Genomic DNA, 23,740 nt, shown 5'->3' with positions numbered 1-23,740 from the left:
GCATCACATTTAGAGTTAATTCTTAGTATATGTTTCCCATTAATTTATTTGTACGTTGCGATGTTACACATGTTTTTCAATCATATATGATTGGTTTGTTTGCTACAATCTTCCAAAGGTGGATCAGGTACCTAATTTTATTGCTATAATGGCACAAAGAGAAAGAGGTGCACTATACTGGGTTAATGGAAACCCTACAATCAGTAAGAGTTGATTGGATTATATTTTTCCTGTTGGGAACCTAATTATAACCCCAAATAGTAAAATTTATGCATGGAGTCAGCAGACAGTAATACTGTAAGTTGCTTTACATTTGTTCACACCACTTGGTCAATCTAGCTCAGTATTCTCTGTTGCAGTGATGGTCAGTTTCCCTCATTTTGACCTTCTAGGGCTAGAGGAAATTGGATGGTGACCAGACCAGACGGACAGTGTCTTGCTCAAAATAGTTGTATTAGGCCAGAAAAAAAAAATCAAAACAAAAATTTTCTTTATGGGAGGATACCACATCAGGGTGCAAGTTTGGATGGCTTAAAATATAAAACCTATTTTGCAGTTTTTGAGGGGCAGAATGAGAAAATTATGTCACAGAATGTTAGCAGAGTTATCAGGGAATTTCTACAGTGTAATTTATAGGTACTCTGGAGCCTTAAAATGAGATTTGGGGCAAGGTTGATCGCCCATGACTTAACTCTATTTTAGTTTAGAATAGTTTAAACTAAATACAGTTAGTTAAAAATCCAATAAAGTTGTCTTTTTGCTATTGAATTTCAGTGGTGCAGTTTAAGGGAGCTTCAGAAACCTAAACATGATGGCTCACATCTGATTTATCTTGCAGACAAATTCTTTCCAAATTCCCAGGGTTCTATTTTGTTCTAAAGTAGAATTAATTTTGATGTGCTATTATTATATCATGATTTAAACAGCAAGATTTTAGTATAAGTGGAGGATGCTGATAAAAGGCTGCTTTGAAATAACAAAGAAAGCATTCTAAAACTGCATTAAATAATACATGATTTGAGCCAGCTTTGATGTACAGAGTTATTGCCCTTATATGCACTGCCAGCTGGAATGTAGTCATGGTTGGTTTAAAAATATTTATACCCTGTTGTTCTGTTACAAATAGCTGCACCTAATGAAAATTATAAATCAAATGATTAAAATCATAGTATGAGAAAACAAACTTCAGTCAACAGAAAGAAAAAAAATTCAAGGAATACAGTCTAAAATAAGTATTGTTGGTGTATTTCTGAAAGTTAGTTCACATATGCAGTTCCATCATACAATGTCTCTAACTAATATATGTGAATAGATTTTCATATATCTAAAGATTAAGAACAACTTTATATTTTCTTCCAAAAATTCTTCTTTTCCCCTTCATCCACCTGACATCATAGGGGGACATAAATGTGGGGTGATGATGCTAAGTAGATCATAGAATGTTGGGAATTTATTGAGAATACATTATTTTTCCACCTGCAAGTTCAGAACTCTAGGAGATAGGAGGTAAAGGATATGGAAGATTCACTATAATCTGTACCAGAAATAATTGTTTCACAAGGTCAGATTAGATAGTAATTCCAGATCATTCTCAATTCCACTATGGCTGCTTCCATTATAAGAATGCATTGTTTCAGTTGCTCAGTTTTCTTCCTGGAAGTTCAGTAATTTGGGGATCCCAGTGTTTATGCTCCAAACACAAGAAAATGAGCTCATAGCAAATCACATCTGAGAGATGTTAACATTTAAATGCTGTATTTTCATAACCTTGTTGGAATCAGAGCAGATTTCTGCTGGATTAACCCTGTTGTAGAAGGATAATTGTAAGAGGACAACTTGCTAGTCTGCAGTTAGTCTTTACTCCTGTCTTGTATAACTAAACTATCTAAAGTTCCCCTAATGTTGCAGTGGTTTGTTGCTTTTATCCCTAATTTAGTTTATGAAGGATGTCATAATGCAATAACTGAAAGACAGAAATAGACTCCTACTTAAAAAAAAAATTGAAGGGACGTTAGGTTGAAATTCTGATGAAATCACCCATGCAAAGTGATTAGATATTTGTGTTTGAGGTATCTAATAAGAAAATGTGTGTTATTTTTTTTATAATCTAGGTTCCAAGTTGAAAGATCATCAGCCTCCAAGGGTAAGCTTAAAATTAATGTATTTGGGGTGTCTAGATGGCTCAGGAATTTGTAATAAGATGCTGAGCCTTTCACATTTGCAGGTTGGTAGCAAGCAAAAGCCACAGAAAACATGGCAAGAATGTGTGTTGTCACCAACTGGCTCTCTATACTTTCTTCAATGATCTTGACTGATTATGTGCTAACAAGTCAGTATCAACTCTCTTGGGACACTATAAAACTGGGTTTCCACATTTTTCCATTGTACTCTGTAAGAAGTCTTTCTGGCAATATCTTTTCTTACCCTGTTCCATATAGAAACACTGCAAAATGCAAACTTGACTTGCAGCTTGACCAGTTATCCACTGTCTATGGGGGATTAGTATTATTATATTATTCTGTATAGTCAAGATTTAATGAGGTATTTAAAAATTAGGTTGAATTGTTGCCTGCACGTAGTATATGTTTTTATTTCTTTCTTTAATTTTATTTGAATTTATAAGCTGCCCAACTCCAATGGAGTCATTTTCGTTGGTTTTCCCCTTTTTTCCTCTGTGTGTCACTACACATTCTCCCCTACCTATTTTTCCCTCTCTTTTCTATATTAAAGCTATAAAAAAATTAAAAGCCCCATTTAAAAAAACAAAATCCAAAAATGTGGAAAAATACAATCAAGCTAATCTACTGTATATCAATTAATTTAGGGTTTGAGCCCTGAAATGGCAGTTCACCTGTTCATGCTTAGCTGTTAATGGATCGATAAACCAATGTATATTCTGTAAGAGGCTGCACAATGTAATCCCCCACTCCACTGCCCCCCCCCCGACTGAAGGCCAATTTTAGCTTTTGAGTGGCATGTCAGCAACCATACAAAGAAGTGAGACAAAAAACTTAGTTATGTATGCACCTGGCTAAAATAAAATCTAACAAATCAGTTCCTATATTAGCCTCCTATATATTCTGTATTTTCTTTCTTCTGCTGTGTATCTCCACTTTATAATTTAATCACTGAACAGATTTCAAAGATTCACTACTACATTGATTTGGATTAACATTTGCATTTTTAAGATAGACATTTTGCTAAGTTTTGGATAACTGGTGCAGGCAATGCAAATATGTGTATGTGAATTATTGTCTTGCGTGATCCCCTATACATTCTTGGATGATTGAAGAAAGGCAGTATCATACTATGAAGGGATTAGCAGATAATTGGGGGCATGCGCACAATGTTCCTAAGTCTTGCTTCTTGTTTTGTGGTAGGTACCTCTCTGTCCTACAAGAGCTTTATGAACTACAGCTTTAGATGTGCATATTCTGTTATATGAAAAATTGTGCCTAGGGAGATGATTGATAGGAGACAGCATGATTGTACAATAGTGAGGGGTAATGCAAATCCATGGGCAGCCAGGATTGGTGACCCTCTTAGAGGGTGTACTAAATTGACTTCCAAGAAACAAATAAACAAATCTGAAATATCACAAGATTGTTTGGTTTTTGTGGGAGATCTCATGAGATAGAAAGATGCAAAATTTCCCAAGGGTGCCTGCTGTCTGGGATGATTGCTGACTCCAGCTCTATTGTCTTTCATCTATGCTGCCTTTGTTGTGCTCTTTTCCTTTGTTATGCATAGAAAGTAGAAATATGGTTGAACCTGTGAACTTTGTTGCAAGTCTGTGTCCAATAAAATGCAGATTGGGTGATAACTTTTGTTTTTGCACATAACATTTAAGGTGGTAAGTGGGGCCCGTGATTGTCCCCTGCACAAATAAAAATAAAAGAGAACTCATACCTACCCTTTTCCTTGACACCTACTTTTAAATGCATAGAAGTATAGTGGTTTAAGATAAGGGAGTCAGTTATTTGAGTTTTATCAGTCTGCAGTGCTTTAGTTCATTTTATCACCTCTGTTAGAGTTTCATACCTAGGACTTTTCTTTAACTGAGTGTATTCTACTTGAGACCATTGTTACTAGTTTCTAACAGTACATAAAAAAATAAGCTGTAGTAAAAGTCCTTTCAATGATTCATTTGTCAGACATCCACCACTCTTTGGCGTGTTTTCTTTTTTACTCTGGCAACAGATGAAATTTCTAGACCTTTTCTTTAAACAGGTGTGCAATGTGTGGTGCACTATTGTGGATGTGTCAAGTTCTGCACTGTGCCTTAGTGGAGAAGTTAATTTTAAAATAACAGAGCAGAAGTTGGTTCACACATTTCTTAGTCCTGTCCATGTCCTATCTGTGAATCCCTCCCTTATGGCTTGCTTTAATCATAGCATGGTATTGTGTCTGCACTGGCATTAGCCAACTCTTTATGATCAGACTCATTAAGTTTGGAATCCCTGATTTCAAAATGGTTTTGTGGGCAATCCTGGTCCAGATAACCAGGTTTATTCTTTAAGTGATTTATATATTATTCTATTGTGTGCCCTTTTTCCAGAAAATTCATAAATTGTCTGTACAATTCAGTAATCAGAAAAACAAGAAATAATTAAATGCAATCTTTAACTGGTAAAGACTTGCTCTCTCTGTGTGTATGTAAAGCACATGCATCTGTGTATATCTGTCAGTCTACCAACCTACCTACCTTTCTGTCTGAGAGCCAGTGTGATGTAGTCGTTAATGGGCTGGACTAGGATAGGGGAGACCCAGGTTCTTGTCCTCCCTTAGGCACAAAAGCCAACTGAGTGACTCTGGGCCAGTCACTGTCTCTCAGCCTTAGGCTAGGAAGTAGAAAAACATGTATCTATCAGCCTGCACTGGTCCACCATGGTAGATTAATGAAGAGGCCAGTAGATTGAGTCAGCCTGAAAAGAATACACAGAAATTAGGCACTGAGATCTTTGTTTTGTGCCTAAAATCTTGAAGCCAAAGCCACACACAATTTATATAGACAAACTTTAGACCAGTTTAAATAGTTAGTGCCTGGTCAAAATGAATGTGGTTAAATAAAGCATCCACAAAATAATTTTGTTGGTATCCGATGTTTGTTTGGCCATCTTAGTGGTATCATATAAAAAAATTACTGAATTTATTGACATGAAGTGAAATAGAAGAAAAGGGATGAATATTGGTATTTTACAATGGCAGCATCTGTATATTTCTGATGAAGTCATCACATCCCTTACCTGGTCCCTTAACTACGTTTTAAGAAAAGGAGCTGCCTCCTATTTCCAATTCATTAAAACAGTAATTCTGTTGTCCTCAGAATTTTGGCATAAATATACTTGATACCATCTTTGTTAAAGTTTTGATAATGTGTTTGAAAGGAGCATTGGTTTGGTTCTTCAGCTTGTTTCTGTGATTTGTAGTTTGCTACCAGTTAATGAAATGTATTCCACAGTTGTCATTGCAGACGCGATCTTGCTAAGTACAGCTACTTGTTGTTTCTAGTGTTTGTTTTCTGTATTACAGCTAAATTGTAAAGAGAAGCTATTGCCACTGAAGTACTTCTGAAACAGGCATGTCATCATCATTTATAGCCTGGAAATAACAAACCTGTCACTAATCTTTCTAATGTTTTGCTGCCTCTTTTATTTGTTTTGTAGAATCACTATTTATTGTATATATCAATTAGAGTTGTTTAATTCTGGACCTCCAAACTAGACATGAAAGCTTTATATATTTTAAATATTTTACAGAAAGCTGTTGAAGAATCACTTAATGGTAGGTGGTAATTGTAATTTTGTCCAGTTTGGGAGATTTGGCATTGGTGTTTTGATTGACATCAGAACAGATACTTATGCAAGATACTATAAAATTAATCATGGCATCAAATCACTGGTGATCTTCTGGTCTTTACAAGTGTTAGTCAATGCTTTGCAATATAGTAGTTCTTGGTTTGACTACTTGATGGTATTTTTTTAGGATAATGGGATAGTGATCATTTAAGTTGCTTGGCCAAAAGAATCAATCTCTTAATGTGAAGGGAGATTTCTTCTAAAAGGTAGATGTTACCCTGCCTTTTGCATGGGGTGCATGAATTTCTGGGATGATGCTAAGAAAAAACTATGCTTTTTTTGTCTTGCTGTTGGATCTCCAAATTCTTACTTGATCCAGCTGGTTTGGAAGCACTTGTGCTGATATAAAATCAAGAGGAATGTTGATTGTGTGTGGATTAACAAGAGGTATTTTTTTAAAGTTGGTGCTCTCATTTCTTCCATGTTACATAGAATTATGGCATGCTGTGATCTATTCTGTTCTTGCTTGCTTGACTAACTACTAACTTCTTGCTTATTTTTTCAAAAGATGCAAAAGGAGTGATGTTAGAATGATGATGGTGAGTAACCATTGTCTGTATTTTGGGTGCATTTTTTGGGTCAACATGTAATTGTCTTTCTTTTGTTCTACATATTTTTAATATAGAACTTGGAATGCATGATTTAGTGTTATAGACTCATCCCAATAAGACATAAATAGTTGCCAGCTTGGTTACAGCATAAGCTTCATCATAAAATTGCTCCTATGTCTCACAACTATAGGTTTTGTTTCTCTTCTAATGTATAGCAGCAACGTAAAGCAAACCATTGCTTTTCTTATTTTTCAGAATCTTGGCACGTAATAATTTTGTTGCAAATGCTCCAGAAATATGATTGTTATACTAAGTGTCCTTGTCCTTCTGGCATATCAAGCAAAACATAATTATCTCTCAAAATGTCTATAAACTGTTGAGCTTCAAAACTCCGCATGAAAATAATGTTATAAGGCTTCTGCCTGTTCCTAAGCTAGTGTAAAGAGGAATTTTCTCAGGCCTTTGGAACATATAGGGAATTTTAGGGTTCAAGCTGATGGGGTTTTTTGCTGCCATTGGGAGCAGAGAAAATTTATGTTCTCGGGTTTAAATTCCCAGATATATGCTGAAGTATCCCAGTCTGTATAACATTAGATATATTGTTTGGTTCACAATGCTAGTTTTATCCCTGGTCAAGTAACCACTGTTGGTCCATGTGGCCTCTGAGACAGGCACCAAAATAAAATAAAATAAAGTAATTTAAAAATGGCTAAGATAGATAGATAGATAGATAGATAGATAGATAGATAGATAGATAGATAGAACTTGTATGTGTGTGTGTGTGTGTATGTGTATGTGTGTGTGTGTGTATGTATGTGTGTATGTATGTATGTATATATATATATATATATACACACACACACACACACACACATACATACATACATACATACATACATAAAACTTGTAAAATTTTGGTTTTTCCCCTCAAAATCTTGAAAGATTTTAGTCAGGACACCACAATATCAGAGATGTTGCAAATATTTAATGTATTCTAATCAATAGAAAAATTCTGAAGATGCTATGTGGGGGAATTCTGCATTGGGCAGAAGATTTGTCCAAGACTTAAATTGTATAATTCTTTGAGTGAAGTGCACCCTTGGTGCTGGCAGATGTTGCAGTGCTGACTTCTGGTTCTTGTCCTAGTTCTCAAAGTTATTGATAATAATATAGTTGTATGTTTAAAGAAAAACACTAGAATCCCTGTTCTACAATACATCTTTGAAACTTGAAGATAATCTCTGATGTCTTATACCAGTGTTTATCAATCTTAGCAAGTTTAAGATGTTTGGACCTCTTAAAGTTGCCAAGGTTGAGAAACACTGCCTTATAGCAAAGAAGGTAATTTATTGTTAGCAAAAGCTAGTTCTGTGAACATTATTCCTTTCAAGGCCAAAACTGTACTGCCCATATTTAAAGGAGGAAATGTCAGTAGACTCGAGATGTTCCAACTTTTGAAGAAGTACGAAAACTATAGGGTTTGGGAGAAGGGGGAATTCCAACACATATTAATAAGGATTGAGGATGAGGATGATGGACACAGAATATCATAGGCTAAAGGGCTTGGCTGGGTATTTGTATATGGAATAGGAGCTCTTTACATTTTAACATTATGTTATGGATTCCACTTGCTATAACTTGATACTTTGGTTATTAAATTCAGTAACATAATTCATAACGTAATTCATGTTTGTGAGACAAACCTGTTCCCCATGGAAAGGACTGGGTTTTTTTTTTTAATTTATGTATCTTTCTGTTTTTATGAATTGTAAGATCTGTATAACATAGATCCATTTGGCTAATTTACAGCTATGAAACTGACTGCAGTGGCCCAAGCATGCAGTCTGTAAAATGTATATTTTCTTACTGACTTATTAAAGTAGAGTGGAGAATGCCGTATTTGCTATCAATCAACTGAGAGGAAAAATAATTGAACTAATGTTCATATTGTGTGTGTAGCATTCCTCTCTGACTTGCTATTTACTTCAGACTTCATTGATTTTTATTTTATACCAAAGCCATTACATGGGATCGAGATTAATTAATCTTTCACTATAGCCTAACTAGTAAGTAATTAGGTCTTATGCAGTCAAGCAGTTAATCAGTGGGATAATCATGAGTGTTTCACCAGTTTGTTCCACATGCAAATTCTTATTTTAGATGCAGTCAAATAATAAATTTATTTACTCAAACTCGGTAACACAGTCCTTAAACTAATTTTATAGTAATATGGAACAGTAATTTAAATACATTTGGTGGGGTCTAAAGGGTCATGCACTAACATATATGCACACTGGGTTTTAAATTCCTATAATAATCTATTGAGGTTGCTGAAAGCTGTCTCTGACAGTTGGCAAACATTTAATGTCGTAGAAAAAGGAGCCTTGTGACTCTTCATCAGATGCAAAGTCTTTCCCTAAATGTAAACAAAGAGCCTTTCTTCCTTTTATCATTCAGGATGATCCTGTATGTGTTTATAAATCACACATATGAGAAATGCATTTAAATGCTCCCTAGATCCATGTCCCTCCCAGCTTGTGAAAGCGGCCCCAGGGGATGTTGTGAGAGTGGGCTCTAGCGGTGATCAGTTCTTCTTTGAGGGAGGGGGTTGTTCCTTTTCCTCTTAAAGAGGCTATGGTGCGCCCTCTCCTCAAGAATCTGTTGCTAGATCCCACCATCATACTGGACAACTTTCATCCAGTATCTAACCTCCCTTTTTTGGGTAAGGTGGTTGAGAAGGTGGTTATGCAACAACTTCAGAGGGCCTTGGATGAAGCAGATTATCTGGATCCTTTTCAGTCAGGATTCAGACCTGGGTATGGGACAGAAACAGCATTGGTCACACTTTTAAATGATCCCTGGCATGGGTGGGATGGAGATTGTGCTTCCATCCTTGCCCTACTTGACCTCTCGGCGGCTTTTGATACCATCAACCATGTTATCCTTCTGGATCGGCTCGGGCTGGGGGTGGGCGGCACAGTGCTGTGCTAGTTTGCCTGCTTTCTCCAGGGACGATTCCAGTTGGTGATGATTGAAAAGGAGAGGTCCCGCCCTTGGCCCTACTATGTGGGGTGCCACAGGGTTCAGTGCTCTCCCCTCTCCTATTCAATATCTACACGAGACCCCCTGGGTGAGCTCATCCGTCGCCACAGAGTCAGGTATCATCAGTATGCTGATGATACCCAACTATGCATCTCTACCCCTGGTGAATTAAGTGATGCTGTGAATGTCTTATCCTGGTGTCTGGAGGCTGTGAGGGTCTGGATGGGGAAAGACTGAATGGCTTTTTATTTGGGGACCTGTCAGTTCTGGGGCTATACCATCTTTGGTGCTGGATGGGATGGCACTGCCCCAGACAGACCCAGTGTGCAATTTGGGGGTCCTCCTAGACTTGTGACTCTTGCCTGAAGAGCAGGTGGCAGTCATGGCTAGGAGGGTCTTCGCACAGCTTCATGTTGTACACCAATTGTGCCCCTTCCTGGATTGGGAGGTTCTGCTCACAGTCACTCATGTCCTAGTCACTTCCTGATTGAATTACAATGCAATGCGTTCTACATTGGGCTGTCCTTAAAGATTATCTGGAAGCTTCAACTGGTGCAGAATGTGGTGGCGTGGGCAGTTATGTGTGCTCCTAGAAGAGCACATATTATGTCTCTGCTTCACGGGCTGCATTGGCTGCCAGTCTGCTTCCGGGTCCAATTCAAGGTGCTGGTTTTGACCTTTAAAGCCCTTCATGTCATGGGACCAGGTTATTTGAGGGACCACCTCTCCCCGATCACATTACCCCATCGCATTAGATCTGGCAGGGAAGATATGCTACATGTTCCAACAGCCAGGGACTTGTATTTGGTGGGTCCCAAGAGGTGGGCCTTCTCTGCCATGGCTCCCTCCTTGCGGAACATTCTCTCCCCTGAAGTTAGGCTCGCCCCTTCCCTACTGTCATTTAGGAAGTCCCTCAAGACCTGGTTATGTCATCAGGCCTGGGGGTCTTTGGGAACCGGAGACATTCTTAGATGGCTCCACTATGATTGATATTCTGCTCTCTCTGTGGGGTTTATATATTTTGTTATTTTATTCAATTGTTGTACACTGCCCAGAGTCACTTTGTGTGAGATGGGTGGCTATACAAATGTAATAAATAAATAACTGTTGGGGAACTGAAAATAGTTGTGAAAATGTGCAATTTTACATAGAGATTTTCCTATGAAATGGTGGTGTTACAGTTGTCCTTTCACCTTTCCTTTCATTTTGGAAATATAAAAGTAATTCATGAGTAAGATGCTCAGTGTAATTGTAAAAAGAATTAAAAAGGAAAAAGCTCAGATTTTGAATAAGGATTTTGTGTTTATTTTCCAGCACTTGATGTGAGGTAATTGAATCCAATATGGACATGGAAACAAGTGAAGAGAGACTTTTGTTGATACACCGTGGCCTTGAAGATGCACTACTCAAAGAGAAAGAAAATCAGGAAATTAGTTGTTTTGCATGTTTGGAAAAGTGCTGTAATGACTCACCTGATGTAACTTTATAGTCACAGCAGCTGTAGTAATAAAAGAGAAGTAAGTGTATGCACGTGAGGTTTCCCCCTTCCCTTCCTTGCAGGTGGATGAGAGCAAAAAACAAGACACTCTCCATCCACTCTCTTTAGTGCTGCACTTCTCAGAATGATCTGGAAAATGCTGTTTTGCATACAGACCAAACTTCATGAGAGACTACTTTTGGACATCACAACCTTGATACGTTGGCTGCCGTCACCTCTGGGCCAAGGGTTTTTTTTTTCCTTCACTTGTTTGCTTCTTTGTTTTTGTTCTGCTTTCAGTTTTGGTATCACTAAACAGCAACTGCTTATAGGGAATAGCAATCCTCAACACATCCTTATTTTAGAAAAGGTTGCAGTGCTGAAAGTCTGAAGTGGGGGTTGCTCAAAGGTTAGCAGTTCTCCTTTCCTTCCAGAACTATTTATTATTTATTTATTTGCTGTTTGGCATTGGACTGCCTTCCCCCCCCCCCCCTCACAGCTTGAACATTGGTGAACCTCAGCCCCATTTTAAGCCAGCACTGGGATGTTTGAAAGTATCTCAAGGTCACAGAACAGATTTCTATGGGACCACTTATACAAATATTTGTACTGCATGATGGATTGTATGGTTTTCTTTCTTGGATTTTTACTCACTGTCCTCTGAAAACAATTGCATTCCCAATCTATACAGTCATGTGAAAAAGTAAGTACACCCCATGTAAAGTTTTTTTTTAAAAAAAAATATGTGGACATATCAATATTTTGTCTTCACTCAAACAATATATAAAGGTGATGTAAATGAATTTTTAAAAATGACTTTGCAATCATTTATTCAACAAAAAACAGATATGGCATTTCCTTCTGGGAAAAAAGTAACTACACCCTTGGCTCTAATACCTAGTAGTGTCTCCTTTGGCAGAAACAACCTCAAGTGGGCATTTCTTATAATTGCATACCAGTCTCTGATATCGACTGGAAGGAATTTTTTCCCACTTCTCCATGGAGAATTTTTTCAGCTGTGTGATGTTTGGGGGGTTTCTTGCATGCACAGCCCATTTCAAATCATCCCATAGCATCTCGGTGGGATTTAGATCTGGGCTTTCACTTGGACATTCCCGAACTCTTATTTTATTTTATTTTATTTTATTTTATTTTATTTTATTTTATTTTATTTTATTTTATTTTATTTTATTTTCCAGCCAATCCTTGGTGGATTTACCAGAATGTTTAGGGTCATTGTCATGTGCAGGGTCCACTTCTGGTAGAGCTTCAGTCTTCTGACAGATGGTGTCACATTATTCTTAAGCACTCTCTGATACAGTGAAGTATTCATCGTGGATTCTGTGATGGTGAGCTGCCCAGGCACTGATGCAGTAAAGCAGCCCAAACCACCACCATGCTTTCTAGTTGGTATCAGGTTTTTCTGGTGAAATGCTGTCTTTGATTCGCGCCAAACATGTCTTCTGTTATGGTGGCCAAATAACTATCTTTGGCTTGTGTGTATCCAGAGTGCATTGTTCCATGAATTCTGGTCTTTGCCTACTAAGTGTTTGTAAACTAACTTTAGTCTTGCCCTAATGTTCTTTCTGGACAGTAAAGGTTTCCTCTGTGGCACACCTCTCATGTAGATCTAATTTGTGCAGTTTCTTTCTAATAGTAGACTCGTGCACTTCGACATCAATAGTGATGAGAGCTTCCAGTAGGTCACATAGTGAAATTCTGGGGTTCTTAGAGAATTCTTTCAGCATCTTGTGTTCTGCTCTCAGGATGAACATGCAGGGACAGCTTGACCAGGGCAAGTTGGCAGTTGTTTAAAAGCTTCTCCACTTGCAGATGATCTTCTGAACAGTGGGGTTGTTGATATCCAATTGTTTGGTGACCTTTTTAAATCCCTTCCCAGACACATAGGTAACTATAGCCTTCTTTATGAATGCCTCAAAGTGCGCTTGCGATCTTGGCGTAATGATACCACACACTTCAACAACAAAGGGTAGATCAAATTAAATATCTGGGATTTAAATAGGTGTTCCTCCCAGTCTTCTCTAATGATTTTCTAATCATTTGCATTTTTTTAGTTTTAGATATTTGAGGTAGTGATAAAAGTAGAGGTGTTCTTAACTTCTCCACATGTAAAATTTGAATTTATATTTATTTAAATTACACAATGGACTACAAAATGTAAATAGGGCCTGATGTTTGTTATGTGATATCCCCTTTATCTATCGGTATTGTTGAAATGAAGATCAAATGTATGTATGTTGTAAAAAAGTTAAAAAAAAATCAATAGGGTGTACTTACTTTTTCACATGACTGTATTTTGACATTTTCTATGATAAATACACAAAACAGAAATAGATTAAAGAAAACAATTTGTATAAGCTTTATTTATGCCTATATAGTCTAAATATGAGTGGATGTGGTCTTGAGTGAACAAATATTCTTAGAATAACATTTTTTTAAAAAAATAGAAATTAGTCTTTTTTTCCTAAATAAAAGTTTGATTTTGAACAAATTCAGATGGTCACAAAAGTCCCATCCACCCACTTGCTGTTAGTAAATCTGATGTATATATTGTAATTCTTTGTGTTCTTTGGTGATCAGTATTGTAGTGCAAGTATCTTTTTCTCTTTTCCTCTTCTTTAAAATACTTTTAAATGCAAAGGCCAAGTTGAGTTTTAGTGGCATAAGTCCCAACATTTATGCTGTTGAATGTAGTTCTTTAATATTCATCAAGCTAGGAATCAACCTATGTCAGTTTTGATAAACCATCCCCTCCCCCCATATTCTATGGCCTGCAGTCACGAGAAACGTATGCTTTGAAATATGTAGTGTTCTCATTTGTACTACAGGTTGCCAAGTATTCCAGATTAGACTGCAAATTCATAAACTCATATTACGATTTATGTGATTTTGTAAAGGCTTTATGCAAGAGGATTCAAGGAACTGTGTATCTCTAGTCTTCATACACTTTAAAGTATTCTGTACTGCATTCATTCTACCACATGGTGCATAAAAAGGCTTCTTCTGGCCCTCTGTCTCCCTCTCACTGAGAATTCACCTACTATAAATTTATTGCAAAAGCAACTGTTTTATTCTATTTTACTGAGTACTTAATTTGTAGTTACCTCCCTTCTGTAAATTCAAGTCAGTACGCTGAATCTACTCCCATTTGCTTTAATGTTTAGTGGAGAATTTACTCTATTTCCTTATAAGTTTTCAGAACAGACTATTGCTACTTTTTTCCCTTATCAATAAATTGTGTTTCATACCAGAAAGGTATAGTGTTTGTTTTATTTTAAATTAGTTGGATATTTTTTATATTATATTCAGCCTCCTTTCATCCTTGTGCTACGAATGGAAGAAGAAAAAGGTGGCAGGGTACATAAAACTTCTTAAACAGCTAAAATTATTCCATGTATCTCCTCCCATATATAGATGAACTATTCAGCCTAGCAGTTAAAACAAAAACTTGTTGAAGGTTGGCTCTTGAAAGACTATGCTATTGAAGACTAGAAATGTCATAAATTTCCTTTAATTTTAAATACTTTATTTTTTGTTCCTGGCAGCACAGTTAATTCCTTATATCTCTTTTAGTCATACTTTCAAAACGTATGTCTGGAATATATTGTAGAGAGATCCTTCAGTAACTTTTGAAGCCAGTGGAAAGGCTTCACTCACATAAAAAAATAAGATGGGATTCAAAACTTTTAATAATATTTGTGAATATTGGCATAAAGATTAATATTGTGAATTTTTATGCCAGTGTTGTGAATATTGGCATAAAGAATATTGGCCTAAAGATTAGCATGCAAAGAAGAAGAAAAGACAAACAAACAAAAAGGAAATTTCAGCAATTTCATCCCACTCCACTATACATTTGAAGTCCAGCCATGCTAGTGAGAGCTATTAAGCCATGGAACAGCCTGCCTCCTGGAGTTGTGGGCACTCTATCACTGGAGGTTTTGAAAGAAAGGTTGGATGGCCATTTGTCCAGGACGGGCTGAGGATTCCTGCCCTTGGCAAGGGGTTGGACTAGAAGTCCTCCAAGGTCCCTTCCAACCCTGGGATTCTTGCCTGGCGTAGTTTTGTTTAAAAACATGCAAAGGAGGCTTGCAGTAACAAAAATGTATAACATTAATAATGACAACCAAATCCCTTCTGTTTTTAATAGAAAATTGTAAGACTTTTGGAAGGTCTCAAATTCTTCCTATGTCTTTTTGAAAAAGAGAATACATGCAGTATAAGGAGATCATGTGCTTATATTCAGGCCATCATAAAATAGTTTCAGGCACCTTACCTAATTATTTTTCCTAATGTATAAAAAAACAGCCAAAGTAGTTATGGGTGTTTTAATGATTGTGGGGGTCTATTTTTTATTTTTTTAATAAATACCCAACCAAACCTTTGTTTCTCCATTTAGAGAAATATTATTTGAAGCATGAGTTTAATTTATTGAACACGGCTTTGTAAATAGAACTATATACAGTAATTAAAACTGCTTCATTTTTTTATTTTTATTTTTGGTGTTTCTTTTTCAGTGGGCCCAGCTTCTAGCAACAATGTCAAGTTCTGCTAGGTTGGTTTTCCATCACAGTAAATCTAAAAATTGTTACAAATTCTTATTTTAACAATGTACATAACAGTCCATATTTTTTTATTCAAAATCATTAAAGCATATGGTCAGTAATGTGATGTTTAACTCCTTGTTTAAAGCTAAAATAATTCAGTACTATTGTAAATTACTGTATAACAGTGTTACATGTTTGAATTCATTTCAAGCCATGCATAAAAAGTAAATTCCTTGGAGTTATGAACATCAGTGTAGAGATAATGAAAATGAATTATTCCAGATGTAAAATACAGTATCCTGTTTGCCACACTATGAGGAACATGCTATTATGTGTTTTAAGTCACTGAAATGCCATGTACATTATTCATTCAGCTCACATTATAAAACATAGTTATTTTTAAAAATTGGTTTTAATTATGTCCTAAGAAAGTTCAGTGGAGTTTGTGAAAGAAAGAAATTTATCTGATCAGATGCTTGTCAGATCGAGCATTTAAACACAACTTTATAGCACAATATTTCTCATGCATAAATTGTTAAAAAAAGAAACACCGTAACAAGTAAATGGAGATCTTTTACATCAGCTTTTAATGCAGAATTACATAAGCAAAATGGATGTCAAAAACCTTAGTCTGTAAGGATGCAATAGTTTATCTCTACAACAGCCTATACAATTTTGCCATGTGGCGTTCATGATCTTGATGCTTACCAGCTCCCTTCTCTGTTTGACTGACTTGTTTTTTTAATTCTATTAAAAATATTAAATTGGGAAGTCTACATCATGGAAAGGGGGAGTTCCATTTCATCAGATGCCTGTACGTGATTTTTTTTTCCTTTTTTAAACCATTTATACTTGTATGGAATTCATTTTGTGAATGGAACTGAGAGGCTATATAAAATATGGAGGCACTCAATAAAAAGGATACAAATACAGGAAGGAGTAGGAGTAAGTGAAGTTATGTGACCCAAGATTCCATGTATCTACAAATGCACAGAATATGGGGGACAAACAGGAAAAACTAGGAGTCTTAATGCAAGAAGATGAAAATAATTTAGTACTTTTGTGCATTGCTGAAACTTATTGCAATGAAACTCATGGGTAGAATGTAAGGACAGGTATAACATATTGACAGGTATAACATATTCAAAATGAATAAGGCAAAAGGGAAGGAGTAGTAGCATTATGTTTGAAGGAACTGCGTACAAGTATTTTAGTCTAGGAATTTGAGCAGGAAGGTCCAGTCAAGAGTATTTGGGGAAGAACACAAGGAACACAAGGAAGGGGAAACAACAAAGACGTATGGATTCTTATTTATCAAATTTATATACAGTAGCTTCCCATCTCATACAAAGCAACTCTCGGCAGTGTACAATAAAACCAAAAATGAAACATTTTACAAAACCAAATTAAAACAATGAAACATACATAAAACAAGATTGTGAGGGGAATACATCAAGATGTTACACATGATGCGATCAGTGCACAGGCTCCCTATTGCCTTGGGATCCACATTTTAACAGATTTCCAGAAGGCCTCAAGGATTGGGGTTAGCAACAGAAAAGGCTCATCTCCTCGGTCCCATCAGATGAAATTCTTAACAGATGGGACCCACAACTTGCTGGACCTGATGGGATGAGTAGATGTAATCAGGGAGAGGTGGTCCCTCTGATAACCTGGCCCCATGCCATGTAGGGCTTTAAAGGTCAAAACTAGCACCTGAAATTGGATTTGGAAGCAAACTGATAACCAATGGAGCTCACAGAGCAGAGGTGTAACGTGTCCTCCTAGGGGTACATATAACTGCCCATGCTGCTGCATTTTGCACCAGCTGAAGTTTCCAGATACTTTTTGAGGGCAGCCTGATAGCGCATTACAGTAGTCCATACAGGAGGTGACAAGGGCAAGAGTAACTACAAGCAGGGCCTCACAATCCAGGCGCAACTGGCACACAACCCAAAGTTGCGCAAAGGCCCTCCTGCCACAACTGCCACTCCTTGACCAGGAGTTGTGAATCCAGAAGGGGCCCCAGGTTGTGCATCGGGCCTGTTTGGGCAGTGCCACCCCATCCAGTACCAAAGATGATAAAGTACCAGATTTGGATGGCCCCCAAAACCAAAGCCACTCAGCCTTGCCAGGGTTCAGTTGAGGTCTGTTATTCCCCATTCAAACCCCCACAGCCTCCAGGCACCGGGACAGGGCTTCAACAGCATTGCTTAGTTTGCCAGGGCAGAAAAATACAACTGAGTAGCATTAGTATACTGATAATATCTCACCCCATGGTAATTATCTCCTCCAGCAGTTTCATGTAGATGTTAAACAGGAGTGGAGAGAACACCAAACCCTACGGTACCACAAATAGTAGGGGCTGAGGGCAGGATCTCTCACTCCTGATCAACACCAACTGGTATTTGCCCTGTAGAAAGGAAGAGAACCAGCATAATACAGTGCTGCCACTCCCAACCTCTGGAGCTGATCCAGAAAAGTACCATGGTTGATGATATCAAAAGTCTCCAAGAGGTCAAGCAGAGCCAGGATGGAAGCACTATCCCATTCCACTCCCACCAGAGATCTTCCAAAAACATGGCCAGTGCTGTTTCTGTCCCATGTCCAGGCCTGAATTCCAACTGAAAGTGATCCAGATAATCCACTTAATCCAGGGTTTGCTGAAATTGTTCTGTGACCATCTTCTCCACAACCTTCCCTAAAAAAAGGAGGTTGGACAGTGAAAATTGTCCAGCATAGTGGGATCCAGCGTTGGCTTCTTAAGGAGGGGATAAACCAATGAGGAGGAGGACCAACTAGAACCCAACCAAATGCCACCCCCGGGCAGCTTTAGCCAACCAGGAGAGGCATGGATTTAATCAGCAGTGGCTGAGCTCATAGCCATAAAGGCTCTGTCCACTTCCTCAGACCCAACAGGTTCAAACCATTCCTAGATAACAGGGTAAGACTGTGCCGGAGGCAACTCCACAGGACCTGCACCAAGACTGTCATCTAACTGGGAATGCATTTGAGCAATTTTGTCCAACAGGTGCTCTGAAAATTCCTTCGCACAGCCTTTTAGATAAATCTCCAATGCCCCCTTGCCCAGAAGGGCTTGGGTTACTCAAAATAAGGCCATTGGTTGGCTATCCATGGACATAACAAGGGTGAAGAAGTATTGTTGCTTCACCGCTCTTACCACTACAAGGTAGGCCTTAATAGCGGCTTGTACCCATGTTTGGCTGAGTTCATCCTTCGTTGACCTCCAGCGACACTCTAGACATCTCCCATTTCATTTCCTTCAATGCTTCCATAAACCACAGGGAGTGACGGGATCCATGGGAAGAGAGAGGTTGCATGGGCACGATCTGATCCAAAGCCTCAACTGCATTTCAAGCAATGACCAAAGCCTCACTTGGACCATGCAGCAGACACTCAGGAAAAACCATCAGCTCCCTCTGAAACCCATTTGGATCCATTAGTCACTGTGGGTGGACCAATCTAATGAGCTAAAGACAGCCAAGTTAGGCATAACAGATAGATAAAATCCCTGTTGACCAAATTATAGATGCGAGGAGGAGAAACATGGTAATAATGGGAGACTTTGACTCCCCAGATCAGTTCAGTCAAGAGTGCAAGCTCCCCTAAAGTTCTGTAGTGGTCTCACTGTTTCATTTTTCAAAAAGTTGAAGGAGAGGAAGGGTTGGTTTTCCTGCATCTAATCTTAAACAATAGAGAAGAGCTGATTCAAGAGGAAATAGTAGTGGAAACGTGGGAAGGAGTAACCATGTCATTTTGGAACTCAAAATACTACAGAAAGAGAAATTGGAGAATAGATATATGGCATGCACACTAGATTTCAGGAGAGGCCATTCCAACAAACATAGAATAATATTAGGCAGAGTCCCATGGAGAGAAATTCTCAGGATAAAGGAAGTGCAGGACAATTGGGCAGTTGTTTAAAATAGGCTATTGGAAGTACAGCTGCATACACATCAATGAGAAACAAGAATGGAAGGAGTTTGGGAAACTGTTATGTATAAGCTAAAACTTAAAAGGGATACATATAGGAAATGGAAAATGGGATTGATCAATTAGAATGACTAAAGTTCAAAAGGAATTTAGGCTGTCAAGAGATGCTGAAAGTAACCAAAACGGGGGGGGGGGGGGGGGAGTATATGTGTAAATAGTAAAAAGAAGTGTTGAATCAGTAACTGATTCAGCCTGGTTCATGAGAACCATATATTAAATTGTTGCTAAGCCAAAACCTCCCATTTTTCCTGCTCTGCCTGCCAGGGAAGGAAAGCCTGAAATGTGCTTAATAGGAATCGGGCTTACACACACAGGGAAAGACGCAGCCCTACAGGAACACACACTCAGCTTTCCAGATAGTTTGTCCAGGCAGAGCAGGAAAAACACACATTTATAGTTAAGCTCTAAATTGTACTGAAAATAAAGAGACTTAAGCATATAATGAATAATTTAACTGATATTGATTTCTTCTTAATAAGATTTGATGTGAGTAATTGTAATGTATGGTTGAATAAACTACAACTAATTGTATATGCACCTTCTGTATGTCTATTAAATTCAGTGTAACCTTGGAGACAAAACTGTCTTACATCAATCCAGTTCTACCCAGAGCTGTGGCCAGTAACTTTAGGCTTGCAGCTAGTTCCTCTTAACCAATAAAGTCTTTACAATTGTTTTAATAATCTGTGTACCAGTATCATCAATATTAGAAATGGGAAGGAGAAGTTAAATGAAGAAAAATTTCTAAGCACTTATAATTTCACCATTCACACTCAAAAGAGATATCAAGCTATTTCTCCTGTCTTCAGTTATTGAGTAAAGCAATTTTCTAGCCTTTTATTATCAAGAAATGTCACCTGGTTAAAAGAAAATCTTTATATGAAAGGTTTTTTTTCCCTTTTAGTCTTACATTGTAAAACTACTGCATTTCTGAAAAGTTTTAACTTAACTTTAGTCAAACTGTGTTATTTAGAGCAGATCAGTGAATTTGTGATAAAATGTAACATATTTATTATGGTCTTTAACCAGCATTACAAATAAAGAAAAAGAAATGGCTACAGCAAATCCATTCCCAAAACAATTATCATAAAACAGTAGAACTATCTAACCTGAAATCTTGGGCAGTTGTATGGCTCAACAAAGGTATTTGGCAACCAGGAATGTAGATGAAGATATAACATCCCTTAAAAAATGAGCATAATATTTAACTGTAAGATTCTCAAATTTGGAAGTAATTAGAGTAGAGTGGGCCTTATGATATCATATAAGGGATACTATAGGAAAGAGTTTCTACCTCCCTGGAACCACAAGGGAGGTAGAATGTGGGTTAAAATGTGTAAATATACAGTAGAAGACTTGTGGCAGTCCAACATTTGGAGATAAGATTCAGGAACACTGGTGAGATAATTCTGATGATCAATGACCCTAATTCAGTCCTTTACCATTGATCTGGCCTCCACAAGGGTTAATTGTCCTACATGTTCAGGAGCTAGGCCAAGACTATATAATTCCTCCATACAGGTTTGATATCAACAAGATTGGTTGCTGTCTGTCAGTAGCAGAAGTAACAACCTGTAGGATCAAACATGATTCTGAGCCAAAATCCTAGTCCAAGCCTGGACGTTAATGCTTGGAACATTAGCTTCAGGCCTTAAAATTGCATTAAGGACACATTTTAGAGAACTGAACAGAATCCTGAGGAAGTTCTACTGAATGTTTGTGAATTTAATATCAAGGTGGTGAGAATGGTCATTCCTATTTGAAATGTTAGTGACTCATGGCACTGCAACGTTTGAGAAACCTTATATCGCTGGCATTTTTATCACTATGCTTTTCATCTTTGATGAAATAAAATACCTTTTTCTGAAACACATTAGTACATCCTGATTATTTCCTACTTCAATATTTCTCATTTTAAAAGGCCAACAAAGCAAATTATTATTAAATCAGATTGTTGCCTTATTTAGATAACATCCCTGAATAAAAGAAAGAAAAAGGAAGAGGTGAGTCCACTGCTAGAACAGGATGGTAGGATGTTACCAGGGATAAGGAGAGGGCAGAACTCTTTAATTCCTATTTTGCTTCAGCCCTCCCCAGAAGGGAATTTTGTTCACATGGAACAACTGATAAAAGGAGAATGTGGCAATCCAAGGTAAGTTAGCAGGTAGTTAGGAAGTACCTGGCAACCATGAATGAGGCCAGACCAATTACATCTGAGATTCTTGAAGGAGCTTGTGAATGTCATCTCAGAGTACCTTTCTGTGATTTTTGAGAAATTATGGTGAATCGGTTTAATGCCAAGGGATTAGAGAAAGGCAAATATTTATATATTTAGGAAAACAAAACATAAAGGCCTGAGAAATTACAAACTAGCTCACTTAACATCAATGCTGGACAAAAATCTAGAACAGATCAATTAAAGTAAAATGTGGGCTGGACTATGCTATCATTAGATAGCTACTAACTGGTTGAACAACTGTACTCAATAAGTGTACAATAATGATTCCACATCAAGATGAAAAGAAGTGTCAGGCAGCATACTTCAGCATTCTCTTCTAGGCCCTGTGCAGTTCATTGTATGTATAACTGATTGGATGAGAAGTTGAAATATAAAAAAGTGGAGAAATAATAAACATTTTAGATGGCAGTATCAAAATTCAGGAAGATCTGGACAAGTTGGAACAATGGGCAGAAATCAGCAAAATGAATGTAAAGAGACAAATGCAAAGAGCTACATTTGGGTAGGAAAAATGAAAGGTACTGTATAAGTATAGAATGAAGGGAACCATACTGAGCAGAAGTATTGCAAAAAGGATCTGAATATCTTGGTGCGTAATTAGCTGAACAATGTGATGCAGCTGCAAAACAAAGAATACATGCAATCCTAGGCTGCAAAAATAGGAGTATAATGTCAAGGTCAAGAGAAGTTATTTTCCTTCCTATTCTGATTTAGTCAAACTGTACCTAGCATATTGTATCTAGTTTGGGATACAGGTAGTCCTCAGTTAACAACCACTTGTTCAGTAACCATTTGAAGTTACCATGGTGCTGAACGAGGGGACTTATGGCTAGTCATCGAAGTTGCAGCCATTGCAGCATCCCTGCGGTCACATGATCGTGATTTGGGTGCTTGGCAACTTGAACACATTTATGACGGTCACAGCATCCCACAGTCATGTGATTACCATTTGTGACCTTCACTGCCGGCTTCCAACAAGCAAAGTCAATGGGGAAGCCAGCAGGAAGTTGCAAGTCATGTTCACATGACATTGTGCTTAATGACCATATGCTATTTACTTAATGACTGCAACCAGAATTGCTGGAACTGCCATTGTAAGTTGGTGTGGTCAAGAGATTATTTGCTTTATGACTGTGTTGTTTAGCAGCAGAGTTCCTGGTCTCAATTATGGTTGTTATCTGTTCAACACTTTAGGAACGACATTGACAAACCCAAGTGTGTCCAGAAAACAGCAACCAAGATGACAAAGGACTGAAAGGAAAAATATAAGGAACAGTTGGTGGCATTGGGAATGTTTATCCAGGAAAAGATAAGACTACAGAAAGAATTGATAGCTGTCTTCAAATATCTGAACAACTGTCATGTAAATTACTGTACTACTGTTCTAGATTCCTGCACTGGACAAAGAGTTGGGCTAAATCTCCAAGATCCCTTTCAACCCTTTCTTTCTATGATTCTGTAAAGATTCTAACCTCACCACTAATTCAACAGAGAATCATTTTCAACATTTCAACAGAAATGTGTATCTAGTTGAGTCTTAATGAAATAAAATATAAAATGTTTACTAGTGTATGCCTTATGTTTGGTTTGGGTAACTGATTTTAGTAGGTCATATTCAAATCCAAACTGACTGCTGGTCTTCAGCATTTCCCTAATGAAAAAGAATTATATTTGAAAGTAATGTCAAAAGTATCAAGACTTCTAAGATGTTAAATTCAAGTGCTGGATATTTTGAATTAGTTTTGGTTTGGGATATATTCACTATTCTGACTTACCCCACACAATATTACCATGAGACAACATCACTACCAGTCTGAGTCTGTAGATACTCAGTTAAAAACAAATACAGAAAATAGTTCTGTAGAATAAAGAATACAGAAAACTCTATCAATAGAATTTACAGAATTATTCCTTAAGTTCAACCTAAAATGAACAAAGTTTTATTTTTCTGTGGTTAAACTGGATATTCTTTTGTATTCAGTAAGAGCCTG

General features: G+C 37.4%; 1 protein-coding gene across 8 annotated transcripts in view; it reads left to right on the top strand.

Annotated features, from left to right (window-relative positions):
- CD47 (CD47 molecule) overlaps window positions 1-23,294 on the top strand; it is a 70,442-nt gene extending 47,148 nt beyond the window's left edge. Inside the window, exons 9-14 of one of the 8 annotated variants that reach the window (XR_003085297.2) lie at window positions 2,112-2,143; window positions 5,760-5,784; window positions 6,367-6,397; window positions 10,766-10,968; window positions 15,467-15,504; window positions 22,944-23,294. Coding sequence is in view for 6 of the 8 variants with exons in the window: in XM_025170011.2 (XP_025025779.1) it covers window positions 2,112-2,143; window positions 5,760-5,784; window positions 6,367-6,392 (83 nt within the window). In the remaining 2 variants the exon portion in view is untranslated. Of the gene's footprint in view, window positions 1-2,111; window positions 2,144-5,759; window positions 5,785-6,366; window positions 6,398-10,765; window positions 15,417-15,466; window positions 15,505-22,943 lie in introns of those variants that run through there. The other 7 variants (XR_003085298.2, XM_025170011.2, XM_007433463.4 and 4 more) reach the window with 7 other exon arrangements.
- Window positions 23,295-23,740: the final 446 nt, after the last annotated feature.

This window comes from Python bivittatus, unplaced genomic scaffold, assembly GCF_059951505.1.
Source record: "Python bivittatus isolate LINGU-HERP-01145 unplaced genomic scaffold, Pbiv_v1 ctg000350_np1212, whole genome shotgun sequence".
NCBI lineage: Eukaryota > Metazoa > Chordata > Lepidosauria > Squamata > Pythonidae > Python > Python bivittatus.
This window is presented reverse-complemented; position numbering and strand designations above follow the sequence as displayed.